The 24091-nt window shown below is 42.0% G+C and overlaps 2 protein-coding genes across 2 annotated transcripts in view; one reads left to right on the top strand and one right to left on the bottom strand.

Moving 5' to 3' along the window:
* GPR176 (G protein-coupled receptor 176) overlaps window positions 1-10759 on the bottom strand; it is a gene marked incomplete at both ends in the record, with an annotated part of 41381 nt that extends 30622 nt beyond the window's left edge. The window contains one exon of the mRNA XM_082484856.1: window positions 10531-10759. Coding sequence (XP_082340982.1) covers window positions 10531-10759 — 229 coding nt within the window. The remainder of the gene's footprint in view (window positions 1-10530) is intronic.
* A 4646-nt stretch (window positions 10760-15405) lies between these two features.
* EIF2AK4 (eukaryotic translation initiation factor 2 alpha kinase 4) overlaps window positions 15406-24091 on the top strand; it is a 46268-nt gene continuing 37582 nt past the window's right edge. The window contains exons 1-6 of the mRNA XM_082484855.1: window positions 15406-15623; window positions 17636-17751; window positions 18907-19009; window positions 21649-21822; window positions 22673-22753; window positions 23289-23437. Coding sequence (XP_082340981.1) covers window positions 15471-15623; window positions 17636-17751; window positions 18907-19009; window positions 21649-21822; window positions 22673-22753; window positions 23289-23437 — 776 coding nt within the window. The 5' untranslated portion in view covers window positions 15406-15470. The remainder of the gene's footprint in view (window positions 15624-17635; window positions 17752-18906; window positions 19010-21648; window positions 21823-22672; window positions 22754-23288; window positions 23438-24091) is intronic.

Genomic DNA, 24091 nt, shown 5'->3' with positions numbered 1-24091 from the left:
AAAAAGGTTTACATGTAACAGTACTGGTCGGAAAGCAAGAGGCTGTACTTCCTACAGGGATAGCATTTAATCAGCAGAGAAATGAAGAGAGGTACAATATGTTAATTGTTTTGCTGGTATTTCTGCCCATTTGCAAACTTTCTAGCAGTGCCTAGCCCACTCAGAACATTTTGAGAACTCCCTCCATGCTAGATATTGAGACAGCAAGTACAGGAAACATAACACAGAGAAGTCAATGAACATTGTGGGATTGTACAAAACTTATTATGGTAAGAAGAAAAGGGCGGGGAAAGGGAGAGTTCAAGGTGGTTTGGGTAGGAAGAAGTGTGGGAGACAAGAGGGAAAAGGGGATAAAAACCATCTACAAACTAGCATTTGGTCAGTATGCTTGTCTCACCATGCCCTGCACCTCATCTGTCCTGTCTTCTCATTAAACTCCATTTCCAAGTCTTCTTGTGGGTGAGGGGCTCTCTACTCCATGGGTCTGTGTGCATACAGAGATCTAAGTGCAGTAACTGGAGGCAGACCACGGGGCATCAGGGTCCACACATTAAGGTGGCAACAACTGGAGAGACCACAGAGTGTGCATTTGTGTGGGTGTGTATGTCAGCATGTAATCACTACTGAACATTAAGCCAGACTTGCCAGGAAGTAGGATGAGATGCTTAGGAGGCAAGTACTGGTGTAGCAATAAGTCTGGGCTAGATACCAGGGAGGACAAGAGAGGTCTGAAAGTTGGCTAGTGGAGGATGAGAAGGTCCAAGCCAGCTACTGGAGAGACCTTGGGATTTGGAGGTCAGCTACTGGTAAGGTCGTCGTTCCAGGCCAGCAACAGGAGAGACCCATCTACATCTGTGTGTCTTGTGTGTGAGGCAATGGGGAGACCAGGAAATCCTGGACCAGCTACTGGGTAGACTGGGTATCTAAGACCAGCTACTACAGAGGGATCCATACTGGTGCGCATATATGTATATGCTTATGTATTTTCCACTAATGGTCTTTCATCCTGAGCAGCCAGAGAGGGGAAGAGGAAGAGGCCGTTGGTGCTCTTTTGTGTTTCCATGAGTGCTGCATTTTCTTTCCGTGTCAATCTGTGTGGCTGCTCGTGCACACATGTACGTATGTATTGTGTGCATGTGTGCCTCTTGGGAATATGTGCTCAGCCTTACTATGGCTGAACCGGAGGACACAGAGCTGCAGTCGGCTCACCTCTACCAGCCTATGGGGTTCAGCAGCACCTAAACACCTACCAGCATCTTTTCTGAGTGGGAGAAAAGTATACAATTTCCTAGACCCTGAAAAATGTTCCAAATAAGTGGCAAACTTAATTTTTCCAACACCACACAAATAAGAAATGAATTATTAAAGATTAACAGAAGAGAATAAAAACCTCATTAAGTGTCCATGGCTCCTGCTCTATAGCAAGCCAATAAATGAAATCAACAACAGAACTAACACCATTCCTAAGTGCTTGGGTTCATTCATGCCTGAAACACTAACTTACTGCCCATAATATCCAATACAAAATATTGATGTATCTAAACTTCCACTGAAGTTCAAAACAGTCAGTGATGCATACACCAGCTGGCATTTAAGCAAATGTAACTCACAATAAAAAGCCAAACATGACATCCAGTCACTTAGTTAAACAGCTCTGGTTCACAGCTGTCATTAAAGTGTTCACATGGGAACTACAGACAGTAAAATGACTGGCATCAATCAGTTTCACCCTAAACAGGGATCAGTTTAACATCCTCAACACACAAAATGTTTAAAGACATCAGCTAACCCCCAGCGCATGTCTGAGGAACACTCTAGCACACAGCATCCACAGAGTATCAGGCCCTTGCATTACAGGTATAAATCATTGCATCTTGTGCGTTTCCAGACTGGGTAAATCATTAGTTTCCCAATGCCTCTCTTTCAAAACACGGTGGTGCTATCCAAGTAGCCCCTCAGCCAATGCCAGATAAGGCGCCTCTGCCGAAGCAGAGGAAGAAGAGAGGTCTCCATAGCAACAGGGACCGCAGGGGCTCTCACAACCCTTCTCCTTCACCCACTCCCCAAACTCAATTTTTCTTCTGAAGAGACTTGCTTAGTAGTTCACCTGAAGACACACAAAAAGCAAAAGCATCATACTATTCCAGACAGACTTTATCAAGGGTGCAGCCTGAACTGGGCTTACTGCTGCATGGTCCATTATTCCTAAGGCTTGGAAACACCCATAGGAAAACGCAGAGGAAAATTATTAATGTAATTAATAAAGGAATAAATAAAATAAATAAAGGAAAATTATGATACTGTAATACGTTATTACTATGTAATTATTATTACATGAACATATTACCACTCATATCATTACATTTGCCTGAGGCTTCTCATTAGACTTGATTTTCAGTCACTTCTTGCTTTGCCGAAATTTAACTATTCCAGCTGATCAGCAGCAAAGTTCCTCTGTGCAAAGTGCCTGGTTTAGAAGATTTCATCTAAAAAAATACCATTTTTTTAAGAGTGACACCAGTAGAAACAAAACACCATCCTTCCCATCCCCAAACCATCAGTGCATTTCTTTTCCCTCTCTGATGGTTCTACCCTTTTTGGGGGCAGGGATGCAAATTTTTGCTGGAGCTATTGCAGATGTACCTCTGTTTAAAACTTCACTCAGTCTTGTCTTTAATGATGTACCTGCAGTACTTTTTACTGCAAGATTCCCTGCTTCATTCTTTATAGAAGATGCTTGTGGCAAACTTCTCTGGGAGCTATTTCAAAATACAAACATTTATTCCTGATGCTAGTATGCATTTGCCTTTACAAACACATTACCTAGACTGCCAGTTAATGTAGGACTGTATCCCAGAAGGGATCTATCCCTTTATAAATTAAGTGCTGTAATAATCCCATTTTACATCTGGTGTGCGCAGATGTCAAGACAGGGAGATGAAAGTCAGTTTTAAGGGCAGGGAGAGGCTGCAGCCAAACACTTCATGGGAAATCTTCAGGAAAAGGGCTGAGCCTGAAGCCTCTGCTTGTCCTGCAGGACACTAGGAAGGCAGCAGGGGTTCACTTTTCACTTGGAAATCTGGTATCTGTTTCAAAGCCACTGTTTTCTTTCAAAGGACACCTCCCTTGGAGATCATCATAGCATGGTTAGAAACCAGGAGGTAACCAATCTAACCCTCAGCTTCCAAAAAAGTGCTATAACCACTAGATCAGAGTGCAAACTGTATCCGAGCATCCTCAACCTTTCCAGTAAAATTTCCTTCTGTACAAGACAGATTTGGGTAGACAAAAAAGCAAGTAACAAAGAGCCTCATTCCCCAAACCCTAATAAAGGCACTGATTTACAAGGTTTGGGAAAGTTTCCTAGATTTGGGATTATTTGGGATACAGTTAGTAAAAAATGCACAGAAAGATGCATATCAAGTCTGAGGAGTAGATGCTGGCACTGAGGACATCTCTTTCTCATTATAATTTTCATCAATTTTCTAGTGTGTGTGTGTGTGTGAGTCCTAAATGTCTGAAAAGAATGATTTTTTTAAAGAAGAAATTCATGCAGTTTTATCTACACAGCTCACATGAAAATTGTGAACAGACTCAAATAACGTCAGGAGCACATGCAGACTCTCAGACCTAGGAAATACAAAAAGAAATGAAACTACAAACCATGATAACAGGATATAATCTCACCTAAGCCTAACACAACACAAACATTCAGCTGCACCCATGCTACAATCAGTAAAAGCACGACTCATATAAGCTCCCCCATTTAACTGCAGTTACAATAGTCAGTAAATTTGTATGTAAATAAGTGAACTGTGGAAAAAGCCATCTTAAAAGGGACAGAGCCCATATCCAGATCTCCCTCAAAACTGTTATTCCTTGTCTTCCTTTCCCTTCTCCTGACAATAATAGAAGGTGCTACTGTCCATTGCATTTCATCCATCAATTTTATCTCCCTTTCAAGCTAAGCTCACTGCGCATGCCGGCTACAAGTGCTCTTCGGAGACCCTCTTCTTCATTTCCAAGACCCCCTCCCACTGCTTGCACTCAACTGAAAGCAGCTTCAGCCACCTCCAGCAAACTCTCCCGACCAAAGCTCAGAAGTAATACTCCCTCTTCCTTCTGTCAAAGGTTTAGTTGACGTGCTAAAGTAATAATTAGTCTTTGCAGACTGAGCACCTCTAATGGCAAGAGAAAAATAACCTTTGTAGAGCAATATTGCCGTATTCCTATATTCACTGCAAATCTGATCTCAAGAATCTTATTTGATAAAAAGGAAGCTATTAAAAATTTACTCGCTTTGAAAAGAAGCCCTATGTCATTCCAAGCCTTTAAAGAAAAATAAAAGCATTTTTGATTTGCCATTCATACTTAAATTGTCATCTATTTAAAAGTCATTGCCCACATGTATCCTTTTTCAAACTAGTAACAGCCACAAGAGTAAAAACAGTAACTCCATATTCTTCTGAATTGAATAGGTGATAATTTTCATAGTTACCATGTTCAAATACTCTACTTTCATAAACTGTTAATTAATTTTTGAATAGCAGCCAAGAATATACTAGAGCTTTTTGCCATTTTCTTTTCATGCTGGAGGAGGGGGTGGAGGGAAGAAATTATCTGAATGAAAAAAATACTATACATTTCAGGTTACAAATTTAAATTCTTAATTCTAATGAAAAACAACTTATAAATTTTTCTCTACCCCTTTGACCTCTGACTGAAAGATCTGAAGCCTCTATTCCTTTTGACTGTGAGTGTGCGATGAGTAACACCAGCAGCACTAGTGATCCCCCTTTGCAGCCTGGCTGCTCTGCTGTGCAATACTGAAACATATTGCAGTGCCAGTTGCAGTCCTACCATGCTGTAGTTAATCCTCACAGTATGCTCTGTATATTAGAAGCCCAAACAGACTGAGATATGCTCCAAAAAAATGGAAGAGAGATGACTGCACGAGCTCCATCTCACTATATGGTCTTCATGATGAGAGAACAAACAAGAGAAAATCTAGAATGCACCCAGTTTACAGAGGTCTCAGAAGGGGGAGAATGGAAAACAAAAACAAAGAAACACTTTCCTTGGGTAATATAGCAGAATTGCTGTGCAGCATGCTTCTCAAATGGCGCAAATTTCTTTACCTTAGGGTCCTCTTATATGTATCTGCATTGGCTTTACATCTGCAGCGTCAGATGTAGCTCCCAGTCTATTAGTCACAATGGGAGAAGCCAGCAGAGTCTCACTTTCCTGGCCCATTGATCTCAGCCAGTCAAATCATACTCTTCTCTTCACCACAGTAGCAGGCAACAAAAACTGGTCTCCCCTTGAAAGGCTCCTGAACTTCCTGGTTCCTCAACTTGCCATGTGAGACCAAGCCCTATCCACGCATGGCAAAGGTACAGACAAGCTAGCACGACGACAGTCATGGGCACAACCATCAGTGCCCTGCATTGCTCTGGGACATACCAACCATTATGATCACAACAAACTATACAAAAGCTGAAGCATAACTATTCTCCAGCAAGATGAACCAACTTCCCACGGACATGGGAACACTACAGACTTTCCTTCTCTACCAAATGGTACTTCTCAGTCCCCTTTTAAACAAACCCCTACATAATCAGCAAAATTCATCAAATCTCTTTTTTTTTGATTTAAAGAAGAAAAAAAAAATCCCAAGCAGAACTTGACTCCTGCTCAAAGAGGAGCAGCTTCAGAAATTACATGAAAACTCTGCTTTTGTTATGAATTTGTATCACCGATGGCACTCTGCTACTATGGCAATAGGTGGCAGAACAACATTGTGAAGCAGACAGACTCAGAAGAAAGACTGTGAAACAAGAACCCAGAGACAAAAAGGGTAACATGCCAAAAAAAAAAAATAAAATCATGAGGATAGAGAATATGGTTTCCATCTTCAAAACTTTAGTACTTTGACAAGGCAAGAGTTCTAAACCTAAATTTTATTTTACTCTTCCTTTTATCAACTTCACATGAACATCACCATCCCTTTGACAGTAGCCATTTGAATTTGTCAGCTAAGGACCCTAGCCAGTATTGCCATGAGTGCAAATCATCATTCACGTGCACAAGTAATCCTGACTTCATCATCTTAGCCACATCCACTTGGTGGCAGGTGGAGGGAACTGGCCTGAAACACAGGTTAGACAAAACAAAACAGTTCCTACAGTTCTTAAAAGGCAGTAAAAAATTATCTAACCTGAGTCCAGCAGAACACACAGGGAACTGCAGAGCAGATAGATCTGCGCAGGATTAGTGGAAGTGAAGCAATCAATCTCAAAGCAAGTATCTACCATTCTTGTTCCTCTATTGACGACTTCTACATCCTTTCAAAGCAAGTTAGGACATGCAAAGCTCACATCTCTTGACACCTTTTACCACACAGGATTAAGTCAACCAAAGGGAATCAGTACAGACAGCATGTGTTGCTTCTCATGTCACACTGCTCCCATCTGCATCATTCCAGTGGCCAGTAAAATCAGCTAGTTCTTCCCATCAGTACCTTTCCCATTCCCTCATACTTATACTAATGAAAGTTGCTGCTTTACACACAGAACTTCAACACATTAGCTTTCCTTTTGCTAGGGGCCATTAGGGACCATTGAGGGGTCCAAAAAACTGTCATTCATATGAGAGAGTTGCCAGAAGCAGCATAATTATTTTGGCTTCTATTCTCTTATAGTAACATTTCTTAGGAGCAACAGATTTCATCATACTGTAGCACAGCTATTGCCTAAGCACATACTGAGTGCAACTCACCTGACCCCACACCAGAAACACATCTCTACACATGCACTTAGCATTACAGAGCTCCTTCATTTGAGGGAATACCAAATACATGTATGGATCAGAAAAGGAACGCGCTAACAAGAGGCATGGGTCCCCAGTTCTTCTGATGATGCTCAGCATGCTTGTAATTTGTTTCTGTAACATGTTCCCCATTTCCTGATCCGAGCACAGTTCAATCAGCGGAACAAGAAACACCGGTGGCACGCGTTTTCACTGTTTTATTCTAGCCCTGCCCCAAGTTGGTAGCTTACAGGCTAGGAAACACCATTACTGGGAGAACTGCCATTACTAGCCATGGAGCTGCACAGGAAGACAGCGTTAACAAGGCCTTCTAGTCTCATACTTGGTATCTCACCCTGTGCATTTGGGAAATAAGTTCATCAACATGTGCAAAGCATTTAAAGCTCCCCCAGAAGAATTCCCCAGGTCATGCACTCAGCTAAGCATCACAGACAGAAATGGTTTGCAAGTCTTGAACATACTGCAAACCTTTCTTTCACAGAGGCAAACCAAGCTGCTTATTGGGACAACTAAATTGCCCAAATTCTACTACAATGCCTCCCGTCTTGTGCGGAAACGTCACAGTAGGCTATAGCCAAAGGAGTGCATAACAGGTAGTACCAGCTGGGTTCTAAGTATAGATGCAGATTTACCCCATCCTATTCCTCAGTCCTTGATTATTAAAATCATAGGTAGTCTGCTAAGTGAGAACTTCCACACAAGCAGTGGAAGAGCAACAGTAGGAAGTTTGTGCAAACAGACTCAAAGTCACACGAACAGCTATTTAGAACTGTAGCATTTACGCACATTGTAGCTTCATCAACTTAGTAACTCATGACCAAGTTATCTGAAGAACTCGCATCTCTAACTGCCCTAAACTATAAGTGATTTTTAGACTAATAATTATGTTTTGTCCATTCCAAACACGGAATAATCTGATTCTTTACAAAATCAGAAATTTTTAGCAATTACAACATTCTACAAATTGGGACAAAAACAATAGGGAAAAAAAATCTGCCAATTAACAAGCCTCTTCTTGACATTTCTGGTTGGTTCTACCAGTTAGATCCTCTGACCTACATGTTAAGGTCACATTCAGGTTCAAGCTTTGGCAAGCTTGTCACAACTACATAATCCCTTTTAAAAACAAACAAAAACTCTAGAATCTGGTATCATTGTTATTGCTGCCTAAAATAAGTAAATAAATTGAGGATGTCCTTTCACTGTATTGTAAAGTAACCATAAAGAAGAACAGTTTGACTTTTTCTTGCCCTCAGCAGGTATCACGAAACACTCACCATAGCACTCTCCTTTCATGATACAGTGAAAACTAACACAAGAATTTCTCCTACTATTACAAGTCTCCCCACAGGTCTCAAATAAGGGTCTTAAACAGGACAGAAAAAAAACATAGTTGTCTCTCACAAATGACTATCACATACTTCTGCACAGCAGGAACCCAAATTAAATTCACAACCCTGACTGATTGTTCCCTCTTGTAGGACCTCAACCTCACCATGCTGTAGACCACTGCTTATGTCAGACCCATGTATTCATTACCAAGACTGAGGCATATACATTAGTTCCCTTTCAAGCTGGAAGCAGAAAACATTTCTTCCTTTTAAAAGGGTAGTGATATCCTATCCAATAGCAAAGTGGCTTGGGCACACACTGACATTGCGAGATGTACAAGCTGGACATCCACCCAAACCAGAAAGCATTCAAACCTACACATCCTACCTCTAAGGAGAGTGTCCCCCATCTCATGCTTTAGAGGGAAGGATAGTCCCAATTCCCCTTGAAGGGTTTCCCCCTGTGCAAAGAGGAACCTGAGACTCATTGGACCAAACAATTGCTATTCTGCAGCTCAACTGGGGGGCTCACCTGATGGAGAAAAGAGCTGGATGTTACCCACACTCTAAGGACCATGGCAGAGAACAAATGAAGAGGAAAGCTTAATTAACGGTGTTTGTGCAAGTGTAAGCATGAGGTAAATACCAAGTTGTTCTCCCCTGCTGATGCAGAGATAGCTTCCATCACTGCAAATTCATGAAGCACGCTGCTAACTTTTGTCATTGGACTACTGCATTTTCATATTTTAATAACATGATTTCCTCTCCTGTTTTGCTCTTTGAAAGGCCTAGAGAAGCTACTGATCTGGAAGCCTCATCAGCCTCCCAGCCATCTAATCCTCAGATAAACCCCTTATAACAGGTCTAAGTCTTCTCACAGAGTCCCCCTGTCAAAAGCACATTGCAGGAATGCCAAACCATGACTTACAGTAGTTGTGCAAAATGTATAGCTATGGTATTTTTTGGTTGGTTGTTTTTTAAAAATTCCTAGCTGCCAAAGGCATGATTACATGAGAGCATCTGTTTTCTTCTTCAACTATAACTGAAGGATCCATGCGCATGAAAGTAAGTCTGGACATATGACCCAAATGTATGCTCTTAAGGCTCAAAACCCAAAAGATAAAGAACTAAAATTCTGACTTTTCTCATCCAATCTTGTTATTTTTAGGACACTATTTGCTGGCTACTATTTTGTGCCAGAGACTATCCAACACACTGAAAAAGAGACTCCTTTCCCTGTACCATCTATGCTCTAAATAGAAAAAAAGGAAGAACCACAAGGATAACTGCCACTGAAGAGAGGAATAATTGAGGCCATAAGACTCAGCGATTTACAGTAATAACCAGTAGTTGTATTGCTCACTGAGCCCAGAGCTCAATGCTGTTCCAAGACTATGCTTACTATCTTCTTAGAAATTATTTAAGTGCTATTAAATATTGCCAAGAAGAAATCAATATTAGAATTAATTTCCATGACCACAGAAACAGATTTTAGCATTACGCAAGATCAGGAAAAACAAAACCAAATCCTTGATAATAAGAACCAACGACCATCGGCAAAGTCCTACTGAACTCTCCTAAGAGAGCTGAAGACTTCCTCAGTCAAGCCTTGTGTGAAAAGCCTCATCATTTCCAGTAGACAACTTTGAACAATTTAGCTAGTGGTGGTATTTTACTGAAATCCAGCTTACTGATATCCCAAACAGTGCTAACTTCATTCACCATAAGGCTTATTTTGCTTTTTTTTTTGTAAGAAATGCACATGTATTCCTAACAAAACAACATACTACAAGCACCTAGAAAGCAAATGTACACACATTTGTAAAGTTATATGGCAATATATTACTGGTTTACTACCACATATCTAAAGTGTATGATTCCTATATTAATGATAACAAGTAGGCTCGGTTATACATATTTACAGCACAAAGTACTTCCAAAGTATTAATTTAAAATCTGCAGGACACAAATACAGAATTACTGCTGTGTGAAACAGAAATTCAGTAAAACTTGTTTAAAACACTCCACACCTTTTCCTATGGTAAAGAGAACAGATCCCATTACAGCTGAAAATAAGGGTGTAGTCAATCCATTTAATTTTTGACCATTTAAATTCTGATAGAAAAGTTTACTAAGTAATACATACATATAATGTACCAGTTCTCATCTGGGATGAACTGCATTTTATAGTAATAGCTTTTACCCATCAAAAACCAACAAGGAACTTGAAATCATACACCTGAGGGTCTAAAATGCAAGGAGAAGAGTCACTAAGGCAGCAAATGATGCTCATTACCATTCTGTCTGCAGTCCCTGACCGTAAAGATAAACAAACCACATCACCAAAAAAACTCCAGCCACACTCACTCACCCAGCAAAGAGCCAACGAAGATGACAATTTGCACCGTGGTGGTGAAATGCCGGTAGGTCTGCTCTTCGCCGTGCTCCTCGCCCTCTGGGGCGCCAGCATCGCTGCCGTTCCCACCTTGCCACACCATCTGCCCAGCTGAGGCATTCCTCATCCCCAGAGCCCTGCTGACAGCCTGGAACGGGGCATGCTCGCTCTCGTTCCTCAAAATCCAGCTTTTGTCATACCCCATGGCTGAAGTTCCTACCTTCCTTGCTGCCACCACAGGTTATTATCGAGACCTTGCCCTTAATGAGTGAACAGAGCCCACAGGCAAAAAGGCGCTTCTGAGGATAAAGCCCCATCTCTGATGCTTTGAGGCATCTTCACCACGTTTCTGTCTCCTGGAAAGCAGAGTTGGCTTTTCACGTTTCTACCTTGTAAATCATGATAGCCCGTACAGAAAATAAAGCAGGCTCCTCTTTGCCATTAGCTGTCCCGTATTTCTTGCTTCACAATACCACAGCCTTTCCTCAGCATGTTTTACTGCAATAAACGTGGAGGAGGAAACGACAACCCACACCGTGGCTCATCTTCCCAATCCCACCAGAAGGTCACCTGGTGCCCACCACGGACTGGCTCACGCGCGCGCACGCAGACATCCAAAGCCGGCTTGGAAAAGTTGATGGACCACACACTCTGTCCCTCCACTCCACTCTCGGCCTCGGCGTCAGCTTTTCTCACAGCCCTGTGAGGGGAAAGACACCGCTTTCCCCCCGGCACATCTCCCTTCCCTCCTCCTGCCCGCTCCTCCCGGGGCGAGACATGGCTCTGTCCCTCCTCCCTCTGCGCCACACCGGACCCTCACACAGCGTCCTCAAGAGAAGTAAAGGACTGCTCCACGGCTTCCCCTCCACTCCCGCTATTTCTCGGGGAATGCTAATTTGGTTTTGAATCCCAAGGCGGGGGGCACCCGAGCCTCCAGTGAACCACAAAGCCTCTGCACGACGATCCTGCGCGACCCGCTCTCAGCGCGGCCCGCACCCAGCGCGGCCGGCGGCGACACCCCTGCTCCTCCTACGTGCTCCAACATCCCGGCCCGGCCGCCCAGCTGCTGCTGCTGCCGCCGCCGCTGCTGCTGCTGCCCGCCGCCCCGCCACTCCACACTGCGGACAGCCGCCGAGCCCCGCCGCCGGCGGGAGGCGGTGGCCCGGCGGGGCGGGACGGGGCGGGCCGCCGAGCTCCCGCCTCCGCCGCGCTCCTCAGAGGAGGGGGGGGGCGCCGCCATCACGTGGGCGCGGGGCCGCCATTTTGCGCCGGAGCGCTGCGGCGGGCGGGAGGCGGCTGCGGGCAGGAGGAGGCGTTAGCGGTGTGGGAGCCTGAAGCTCTAAACCGGGATTTTAGAATAGGTTCTTAACTCTGCAGGCAGAATTGCAAAAGATAGTGATAACTTCTAGTTAATACATATTATTTGTTAAAATAGATTTTCTTTTTTAACACCTAATCTGCCAGGAAAGCCCCTCTGTAGGCACAAGTTTGGGTTCTAATTGTGCAAAAAGTGTGTATCTGCATAGAGGGTGTGCGTTTGCCTTTAATTTAAAGATTTTATGAGGACAGCTAGATAAAAAGCCAAAAAAAGGCTTTTTCCAGCCGTTGGCCGGTGAACCTGAACGTGCCCCCTGGAAGGAGAGCTGCCCATTTAGTGTAACCCTCACACGGCAGGGATGGGTCAGGGACCCCAAACCAACAAAATGTATTTTCTGTGGTCTACGTTCCATCTCCTGTGAACTTGGATGATCCAGAGAAAGAGCTAGGTCTAAAGCCATCTGCTGACCACAGGGAAAAGGGGACGGCCACCACCCCATCCCACCACAGGCCCAGAGGCCTCTGGCCAAACCTCCGCATGTGGGCCCTGCCCCTGGCAGCCACCTCTTGCTCCTCTGGGAGTCCCTCAACTAGCTGCTCCAGGCTCTTTCCTAGTAGTTTATATCTTTTCCCTGCTCCCAGCCTGGCCCCAGGCTCATTCGCCCTCCTACCCTTTCCTCTCCCAACACCTTCACCTTGTCCAGCCAGTCCCAGTTTTTTCCCAGTTGATAGTCAGCAGCTTCCACCACGCTTTCCCCTCATCTTTTGTTTCCTGGGACTCCCAAATTGGCTTCTTTCCTCCTCTTGGTCCTCCAACGTTCCTGTGGCCATTTTGGCCAGTCTCTGTGACCAGATTCTGACCTCCTCCACCTCTCACCATGCTTCTCCTCACGCAGCTCCCACTTTCTCGCACTTTCCCTCTCTCCTGCCCTTCACCCAGGGAGACTCACCTCCCTTCATCATGCACAGGAGGAAGTGAGGGCACACACATCATTAAATTTTACTGTTGTGGGATATAAGAGTTTTAAATTTTGTCTCAAATTTTGGAAGGGAAGCTTCTGTCCAGATGCAGTCTAGCGCATGTTCGGGGCAGGTGGACTCTTCGGCAATGTTCCTTGTACTCCAGTAAATCTGTGCGGAGCATGTGAATAATTTTTTTTTTTTTCCCTCACCAAATAATATAATATGGTTTACTTTATGTAGGTTTTCACCAGGTTAGCGAGCAAAGCCACAGCACTGAAAAAGGTGCCCCCTCGCCCATTAAATTTTCACACTTCTGCTGGGGTACAAGACTTTTAAAAAGAAATTCTCAGAATGTTTGTGCTATGATGTTATTTTTCTCTGGCGTTCTTCTTGGAAACAATGAATCATTGTAGAAGAAATTAAGAGCAAAAAATGAAATAACCTGAGGTAGGCATCTGGTCTAGAACATTTCATCCCAACTGGTTAAAATTTTGCCAAGTCATGGAGAACGGGAACCATGGGGCAGCTTTAACAATGCTGCATGTTACCTGACCCACCCATGGTTACACAATGTAACACAGGAGAAGTTTCCCATGGGCTGTGTGCCCCACACAAAAACCCGTAATTACTTACCGCAGTGTATCTTCAAATTGGCCCTTCTTGCTGGGTCTTTGTGTGGGAGAGAAGATGAATCTGTGGCCTAGAAACTTTTATTTCTAGTCTTTAACACAGAGAGGCCATTTATACAAATCGATAGATGAGCATACCCAATGGCACCAGTGGGTCAAACACAGCAGTTACTTCTAAGAAGGTGCAAGAAACTAGCAGACAATTACAGTCCCCCCAGGTCGCATCTGATTGTGCAAAAGGAGATCTCTGTTGTTGTTAGATAAACACTACACAGCTTTGGTCACACATTTCCCATTAAAAAAAAAAAAAAAAAACAACCAAAAAAAACCAAACCAACAACAACAACAATAACAAAAAACGAGGCAGAAGAACACCACCACTAAAAGCACATTCCAGGCGTTCCCAGGCTTGGTAAGGAACAGAGAACAGCATCAGAACAGTGATACAGTTTTAAGATTTGGGTTTGGTTAGATACTAATGACATTATGAAACTACCAGTTATTAAGTAAGTTATAATCCCAGCTGGAACCATCAGAATTATGGAAAGATAAACAAAAGTATGCATTTAACAAGTTTTCAATTTCAGAAGGACAAACTGAGGGCTGTAGAAATTATTCCCTCCTTTAATGGGAGTAAGTCCCTCCTTTAGTGGTCTATTTATAACAAAAAGTCTGTACTTGGATGTCAGGGACTAATGTGAAAATCACCAAAACTCCACTGATACAAACCTTGTAAGTAAAATAGAAACATCAGAAGATTTTTCATGCAGTTACAGAAGTCAAGAAAAATTGGGCCCATTATACTGCAAGAGTAGAAATTACAATAATGCGAGTATGGCTCTGAAACTTATTTTACTTGTTTTCAATGAAGATGACGGAATTTTATCTTTAGGGGAAAGATAATATCATTAATGGGGACCCAGGTATGAACATGACTAGGTCTAAGGCAGAAGGAAACTCCAAGATTCAGTTCATTTGGTTTCAGTGGACTACACTTGTTTCCTACATTTACTAACAAATGAAATCACCGAAGTATGCCGTTTACCACCCTGACACCCCCCCGCTGCCTCTCAGGCACATCCCACCAAGGGGACCCTGGGGCTGAGGGGTTGCGCACAGGGTCTGGCCTGGCTGTGTGTGGGCAGCTCAACCAGCCAAAGGCTAAGGCTGCTTGTGCTCCAACTCCTAGGAGTCACTAAAGCAATCCTCCATGGAAACATCTTTTTAACTTCTGCATCCTGGCCCAGCCCCCCATAAAACCCATTCTGAATTTTGTGGTTCTTTTTCCACTTTGCTAATCGTTCTCAAGGTCTATAAATTAAAAAAAAAAATAATAATCAGCAGAGTAACTACTCGTATTTGCTGTGTACCTCTGCATATGTAGATATATACCTGGGGGAGTATCTCGGGGAAGTTCAGACTGGACGCTAGGAAAAGGTTCTTCATGGAGAGGGTGGTGGCTCACAGAAGAGGGCAGTGGTCAGGGCAGCAAGCCTGCCAGAGGTCAGGGAGCATCTGGGCGACACTCCTAGCCATAACGTTTAGTTTCAGGCAGTCCAGCGGGGAGCGGGACTCGATGGCCCTTATGGGTCCCTTCCAGCTTCCTCTGCGGCACGGCTGCTCTGGGCCTGCACAGCCGTGAGGACGGGGACGAGGCAGGCGGGACCACGAGTGGCTGCGGGGAACGGCGGCAGCGGTGGGTAACGTGCCGCGGTCCCCTCACGGGGTGGCGGAGCCGCCGGCTCCACGTCCCCCCACGCCCCGGGGCTACCGCGGCGCCCAGGCCGCCGCCAGCCCACCGCACCCCGCTGCGCACCGGCCTCCACTTCTCCCGCAGCCGCTGTAACCGGAGGCACCACAGGCCCCGGCTCCTCCTCCCGCCGTGGAGGAGGCGGTACTGGGACGCTGGGGGAGCGGGGCCGCCGCGGGGTCGGCGCCACTTAGAGGGTGGCAGTGCCGCAGGCCCGCCCGCTATGGCTGCCGCCCGCCCCCGCCCGGGGAGCTGACATGGCCCGGGCCAGCGGCGCCCAGCAGCTGCTGGCGGAGGCGGCTGGGGAGCCGCCGGAGAGCTACCAGCTGCGGCAGGAGAACGAGCTCCAGGTGCTGGAGTCCATTTACGGACAGGACTTCCAGGATCTGCGGCAGAGCCAGGCCTGGAAGGTATAACCAGCGGGGCTCTCGCGGCCGGCCCGCTGCCTGCGTGGAGGCCGCCGGGGCCGGCCCGCAGCGTGGCTGCCGCGCTGTCCGCCCCCCGCGGGGATGTCCCTGGCCTGGCCCCTCCGAGCGCGGCGGCCAGGGGGGGCTCCTCCTTTCTCCCTCTCAGCGCCTCCTGCGCCCGTTAATCGCTCGAGAGGCAGAGCCCCGGGGTTGTCCCACCTCCCAGGCGAAGGGGAAGCAGCAGAGCGGGTCCCTGGTGTTTGGTCTGGGTGGCGGCGACGGGCAGGTGGCTGGTGCTTTCCCGCTGGTGGCGAGTCCTTTTATTTCCAGCCCGGCGCATCTCGGCCTCTTGCTGTTTGCCCGTTGTCCTCCCCCGCCTCGGTCTTTGCAATTAATCCTCTAGATCGGTGCCTTCGCGCTATAATTAAATGCTGTGCCTATAACTTGCGCTTTAATTAATTGTCAGGTTTGTTTTTTAAATTGCCTCTTAATTCATCCCTTAACCAACAAATTACATACCTGCCTAACTAATTCATCTCATCGGCATACGTGTTGTTGATCTTTAAGTATTTATTATACGCTGTGGTTTACTCAAACTGTGGCTGTTTTCATGAGAACATAATACTTTAACTTTCGTTTTTATAGTGTCTTGTTTTGTGGTTTTGGGGTTTTGTTTTTGTTTTGTTTGTTTTTTTGTTTTTTTTTTAATTACAACTAATTAATGCTCAGGTCTAGTACTGACTACTCTTTACCATTTCTCTTTCGTGCCCACAATGTCTAATTGAGTTGTTTTTTTTTTTTTTTCCAGCTGCATTTGTGGTACTTTTTCTGTACCTGGAGGTACTGGTCACTCTTCTCAGTTCCTCGAGTTCACTGCCATCTCTCTTTTCATTCTCTGTTCTTTTAGTTTCTACGAAATGTCATAGCCCATGCTGTCGTTTTCTGCTATAAGCCTGAACTTAGAATTCTTGCAGAAACCTGTGACTACTTTTTGGTGGTGGTGCTTTTGGGTTTTCGTTGTGGTTTTTTTTGGGGGGTGGGGGTTGCATGGAGTTTGATACAAACACTGTTAGTGATTTGTTGCATTTTCAGAAGTGTTGCAGATCTCACTCCCTATTAAATTCGTACCCGATGTCTTCTTGACTTAACCTCTCCATTCCCTGTTGGAAATGCAAAGGGAAAATAGAGGGGATAGTGACCATCTTTTAACCCGTTTCTATGTTTGTTATTCTATGTGGTCTTATTTCCCGACCGGTCTGTCCTGTTACTAAGGTCTGGGTTGGATTTTTTTTTTTTGTTGGTTTGTGGTTTTGTTGTGGTTTTTTTTTCCCCAAAAAATAATTTTCTAATTGAAACAAAAAAGTTTAGAGTGTTTATAAGAGCATGTTTTACTTTATTCTGATTTTGAGTAGGCAGTTTGAACAGGATGGGGAGGAAGGGCAATACTTATTAAAATTCTTGTTTATGCCAAAACCAAAAATATAAATACAAAAAAAATTACTGTTCATTTGTTTGGCCACACAGGGTGTATATAAATGTGATTTTATTTTTTTTAATAGTCTGTTGCAATGTCAGAAAATAAAATATTGACTGGTGTTTGTTAGTGATCTAAAACAAACACAAAAGAAACAGCATTGCTCTTATAATGAATGGTTTAATTTATGATATTCCACAGATAACCTGTGTTAATTTTTTTTTTCCATACTACTAGCCTACAGTAAGCAGAATACAAAGGTTGTATTGTAAAACCTCTTTTTTTTGCTTAGTCTGAATCATCTTTCTAATAACTGTAACTACAATTATCTGAAGAAGTTCTAAAAATATTCTGGGTAAACCGATAATTGGTGAACCAGTTCATTCTCATTGAGCAACGTCAATACCTTAATATATTTTTTTCACAGTTTGGATGGTCTAACCTGAATTCTGCCATAATACAGGTTGTGAGAGTTGTGCACTTCCATTAAAACAAAATCAAAAAAACTCTTTTAAATAAAAAGTTTTGTTTTCCATTTTAGGTACAACAGCCTCCTGAAATTAATTTAGTTCTGCGTCCTCAGGGATTGACTGGTGATAATGAAGCATATGCCAAAGTTGATCTGTGGGTCAAGTGTCCACATACTTACCCTGATACGTGAGTAAACATTAAAATACAGTCTTTTTTTCTCTGAACATTTTACTCTGTTTTCCATAGTAAAGTGTAAGCTGAAAAAGCATGTAGTTTTATTCACCACTCTTATTCTTGCTTTCTGCATGTCAGTCTTTGTTACGCCTGTGGTATTTTATAATAGGTGACTATAAAATTTGGCACCTGAATTGGATGTGGTCTCTTGTGCAATGGAGAATAATAGGGATGCATTTGTCAGTGCAAGACTGCATCCTCAGTTTGTAGCTTGAAGAGGCATAAACACAGGCGTACCTGCCAGTGTCTTACTTCTCTTTTTAAACTTTTCCAGCTCATGACCTGCTGAGAGAGGGACTGAATCTTTATTTTTAAAGCAGTCTGCATCTGCTGTCTTAGTTGTATCTGCTGTTCCTGTTTTCTGCCAGGTTAGCCTTTTGGAACAGTTCTCCATATAGAATTTAAAAAGAATTGTGGGTGATTAGCCCCCCTCCCAGGATTTTGAGTTGGCAAGTAATTTCTGGGTTAAGTGTTGCTCTGTGAGCGGTTTTGTTCAGTCCTTATGTCACTGGTTGTGTCTACAGCATAACTCCCCTTAGTTCATGCATTTGTGCTGTGGCATCAGCAGTGTACAAGAGAAGTGCTATTCCTTACCAAATGATAGCTCAGTTATACCCTGTAACATGGGATATAACAGTCACTTTTAATTTTTTTTTTTAAATTTAAGATAGCATAGCTACATATTTTACTTGTTTACTTTATTATAAACAATTTTTTAAATGTAGCTATTACTTATTGCATGTTTCTTTTAAGTTTGGTAGTATATTTTAAACACCTAAATGTTATGCTAGTAATATTTTTAAAGGGCTGTTATGTAAATTACTGATTAGAGCTGAATTATAAGAGTCTGCAGGGTTTTCTTTGGTAGTTCTTATGTTAAGTGTAACAGATAATCTTCAGACAGAAAATTAAATGGCAGGGAATATAAAACAGTATTTCTGGTTTTATTCTATATTTATGTACTGCTTATTTGAGCATTGACTAGTTGCCAAGTGACTATGAAGTCCATTACCCACCATTTTTATCAACGTTCTGTCTTGCACAATTGCTGTCTACACTCAGTTTTTCTAATGGGGACTTTTTTTATGTTTTGTTGCTATCCCCCAGTGTCCCCGAAATACAACTAAAAAATTCAAAAGGCTTGTCAAATGAGAAAATAAATGAATTAAAATCCAGACTAGCTGAACTGGCAAAACAACGGTGTGGAGAGGTAAGAGCTTTTCACTTCCTTGAGAAATATACTCTGAACCTAAATAGTTCTAAAAAAAACGTGTGGTATAATACAATGAAATGCATCCACATTGGAAGTACAAGTTGCTCCTAAGGATGGAGAGATTTACCTTCTTCTTAAGAATGTTTCTAATTAATGAAAGTAGGGAATATGCATGCTCTTAAAATACAGTGCACATGTGAACAATGCAAGCTTTGTCCCTGTTTAAAGGCAGATTTAAAGGTTCATGTTATTGTTGGAGTTATTTCACAGTATGAAAGGCAATACTAACTCTAAAATGGAGAGCTTTCTGCACTTTTCAGGTTAATTTGAATATTGTAAGTTGCTATACCTGTTTAAGCAAACAGCAGTTACCTGGGGAGTTTTTCAGTGTGATCTTATTTATCTAATGTGGAACTGAAGGGCAAGAGACCTTTGTTATAACACCATCTCGACAGCTGACTTCTGTGCCTGTAGTGTAGTCACTCCGTGCCATTATACCTCTTTTTCTGCTGTGTTTAGGAATAGTGACACTTGACTCCCCTCCCCCCCCCCTCAAATAGGATAAAAAGAGGAAGATGGAGAAATGTGTGATGCTTAGAACTTATATTTGTTTTAAAGGATTTTATAAGTCCCCAGGTATGTTTGGTATTAACAATACCTTTCCACAGTTGGTTGAGGACTGAAATGATTCAAAGAATTACTAGCAAACATTGAATTCTTGGCAAAAGCAGGGCTTATGGTATGTTCTTACCACTATTTGAAAATGTTATAGGTGAATGCATTTGATTTGCTCAAGTTGCCTTTTAAAAAGTGAGAAATACACAGCTGTGAAAATTATGTATGCTGAAATGGGATAATATTCTGTTTTCAATTTCCTAAGCCTGTCAACTTTACAGGTTTGTCAGGGGTTGCTTGTTGTTCAGACTTGCCACATCAAGCCTTTTTTCCATTGGCATACTATACTTCTATTTTGATTACCAATTTTTATGCAGATACTTTCAAAAGAAGTGTCTTAGCCAGACATTGTTTTGTTCATTCTGTTCAATAACCAAGAATTTCCTCAACTTTTTCAGTATCTTTGGAAATTAGCAGTTTAACAGTGTATTCTGGATATTTTTTTCTTTTTTGTAATGACTGTGCTATGGACAATCAATAGAGAATTTGAACCTCGTATTTCCTGAGTAACCACTAAACCATATGATGATATATACTCAGTCTACTCACAACTGACCCCAGGAGAGCTATTGGCCTGTAGGGCTTCAAATCCCAGTTTGATTTCTGATCTCATTAAGAGGAGCTACAAATGTGTCATAGGTTTTCCTCATGTTAATTTTTCAAAGCAAGAACAGTACTTGCTCCAGCAATGTGTAGATACAGCTGTGAGTTACGTGTATGACACACATTTTTCATGAATGACATATGTAATACAGTCCTGAATTACTTTCTCTGGAGGGAAAGGGGGATAACTGTTCTCTCTGCCTTGGCAGGTATTCTTTATTAAAGTATATTCTGCAATATGGAAAATCTGAAAATACCTCAGTTACCTGTCAAAGTGAACAGTAGATTGTTTGTGTTTTTTTTCATTATTGAGACTCATCCTTTTTATTTATATGTGTGTGCATGCATGATCACCCTGCCTTCTGATTAGTAACCTGGGAAATATATATTAGTTTGCACATGTCAGATATACATATATTGTGCTATTCTTTCTATTCTGAATTGCCTCCTGGCTTCATTCTTACTTTCAAGCAGGGGATTCAGTGTTTGAGAATCTTCTAAATGTCAGCCTGTTACAGGCAAATGGTGCAATTTAGTTGGGCTTTTCTCCCACATGTACATGGAAATCCAGCTCAGTGCTGCTGCACACTGCTGGGATGCATCTTTCTGATGTACTGTTCTTTAATTCTGGAGATACGATGGTCGATTAGCACTGTGGATTGCTTGAATTAATAAAGGGATGCTACTAGACTGATGAAAACTTAAGCCCCAACAGGTCAACAGATCATCGGTACATACCCAGTTCAAGTAAACAGTAACTGAAAATTGATTCCAACCTTGCAGACCACGTAGCAGAATTCAGCTGAGTTTTCAGTGCAATCCTTATTTTAGTAGTTGTGGTTATATGGATGTGAAATGCCCTAAGTGGCTTTACAGTTCTAACTGAGGGGGGGGTGTCTAGTTTGCGGAGGAAGGACTGGATTTCATGTTAGCAGTGAAATAAGTATTTCATTACAGTAGATACAGTAATAAACAATTGCAAAGGATTCATTCTGTTGCAGCTCATTTGTCATAAATACATATCTTTGTGAATAGAAAAATATGCCTAAAAGAAGATGAGAAAAGTTTTGTTTTGTTTTGTTTTTTTTTTCTTTTTTAGAAAAAGAAGATATTTGAAGTAGGCTGTCTTTCAGTAATTTTTGCTGTCTTTGCTACTGTAGTCAGGGATTTTTCATGTTACAGTTTATTAATAAGTAGCTCTGACAAAAAATACTGAAATATGGTAAATTCTCCCTGATAAGTAACAAAATCATCAGTCACGCTGCTGCTGTATTGCTTTCTCAAGTTGGGTATCATTTTAGTATGTGATCTACTTGTTCCTTGAACTGTGCATGTCATTCATATTTATTTTCTTTCAGGTAATGATATTTGAACTTGCTGACCATGTACAGTCATTTCTCAGTGAGTATAATAAACCACCTTCCAAGTCTTTTCATGAAGAGATGCTAAAAAATCATCAAAAAGAACAAGAAAGACTGGCTCAAGAGGAATTGCGTAGGGCACAAGAAGTTAAGAGAAGAGAGGAGCAGGAGGTAAGAGAAATTAAAGTGTGAATAACCCTGTATTCTTAAAATAACATAAACAATCATATTCTGTGAATCGTTCTGCATAGCAGTGGGTTTTAGTGAATTATTAAGTGGTCAGACCTGTCAGTATGAGTCTATCGATATGTACTATATGAACTATCTGCTGCTGCTATTGTAATATTTTAGTTACGTGTTTTTAACCCTGAGAAATATTTATGTCTGAAACAAATGTAAATGTTGATTCCTGGTCTTATGAAAACCATTTATAAAGAGGACTTTATACAAAAGTGTAAGCAAATGTATATATGAAGTGCATTCCATCTTCAGCTAGGAAGTATTAGCCAGACAGATAGGTAATCATACCTTCACCCATAGGGTGACTGGAATTTTCACTATGACAAACTTCTCTAGAGCATAATAAATTTAATCTAAAGAGACCTTGAACCTGCATACGCTGTTCAGTAGAAACGAGAGGGTTTGTTTAAGTCTCACAGAGACTAGTAGTGTGGAGTCTCCACACTGGGTCTACGTATAGAATAGCTCTTTTCTTAAAAGAATGCGTTAGCTTATTTCTTTGCCTTTTCTGTGTACGAAACTTTATTGTTGGGTCTGTCAGTAGAAGTAATTTTTTGTCTGCAACTCTGTTCTCCTGTATCATACAATTGATACTGTTAACTTCCTCAGGAGAGCTATCCTGACTTCTATTTTTTTATTTTTGTGAGATCCACAAGTCTTCTTTAACACTTTTCAAAATCATCTTCAAAGCTTGCTTTTTTTTTTTTTTTTAACCAAGGTAAGATTAGCAGTTATATTGCATGTACTGCTGCATTTCTAACAACACCAAAATTCATTTCAGCAACGTGAAATCCTTAACGAGATTCAGAGAAGGGAGGAAGAGAAAAGAGAAGAAAGAAAAAAGAAAGAGATTGCCAAACAGGTATTCTTTCTAAGCAGGCATGCAAAAACCATTGCAATAACTTTTTCTGTTGCATATACTTGTAAAAAATTTGAGAGATTTATGTGACTGAATTGGTCTGGATATTTTTTCTCATGCAGTGCTCCTAATAGATCTAGGTTAAAATAGGTTCTTGATTATATGGGGTTTACTTCTGGAATAAAATCAACTGTAAGAGAAAATACCTTAGTATTTTAGCACCTTAAGTGTACTAACATGGATATTTTCAAACAGACATGGGAAAAAAGCTAGTATGTTAATGTTTCCAGTTTCATTGTAAAGAACTTACATTCTTGCCTATGGACAGCGCTGAAGGGTATTTCCTAAATGCCAGCACTTCTTGCTGAAGGGTATTTACTAAATGCTAGCACTTCTTACTCAGCCGCATATGTACATTTACGATGAAAACCTATTTCTTTTGGAACTGGGTAACATTACAGAATGATAGTCAAGTACATGTGTATTTTGAGCACAGGAGCAGTTTCTGTACTCACTTGGTGGTTTTCCTGCTTTATAGGAACGTTTGGAAGTAGCTGCTCTGACAAGTCAAGAAAATTCTCACAGGAGAGATGCTGCAGGATATAGAGTTGCTTCCAGTTTAAATGGGAGCTGTTTGGAACATGGAGTGAATAATAAACACCGACCAAATTCAGCTGGACGTTCAAAGTATGTCAGTTTGCATGTGGATTTTTTTTTTTTTTTTTCCAAACATTAGATTTCAAAATGAAATTTGAAGGCATGAGAGTAATGTGCTGTGTTGCTCAGCTGTTTGCTTTGGTCTCCCTCCCCCTGTTCATTTGGTATGGTTTAACTAATTCACATGCTATGGATGACTGGGGAACTTTCCAATTAAGAGAGTCAGCTTGGCCCTTAGTTTAACTTACAAAGTATTTGGCAATCATTGGCAGGTATATTCAGGGCTTACTTAATTTCTTAAAAGTATGCAATACGTTGGCAATTGCAGAAAAAAAATATTTTTAAATCAGCTAATGAAGGTTTTGGACTAGCACGATAAATTAAAGCTTATATTCATCTCAAAGCTTTTGCTGTAAAGATATACTGGTATAAAGTTCCTTGTTGGAGAATCTCATAATGCTGACTGCATTTACAGAGCAACTTACTGGAGGGAAGATTAGAGTTATTGGAGGATTCTTTTGCCGGTATGTAACTCATCTAGGTTAGGATTGGTAAGGATATAGGTAGGTTGTGGTTTGGGGGGGGTTGGTTTTTTTTTTTTTTATTTTATTTTATTTTTTATCCCCTTTCCTGTCTTCATAGCCAATATAACTGTCAAGGACAGTGGAGATATCCTGGTATTTT

The sequence above is a fragment of the Vanellus vanellus genome (assembly GCF_965231255.1).
Source record: "Vanellus vanellus genome assembly, chromosome: 6".
NCBI classification, from domain to species: Eukaryota; Metazoa; Chordata; class Aves; order Charadriiformes; family Charadriidae; genus Vanellus; species Vanellus vanellus.
The sequence above is the reverse complement of the archived record's forward strand: the minus strand, read 5'-3'. Positions and strand labels throughout refer to the sequence as shown.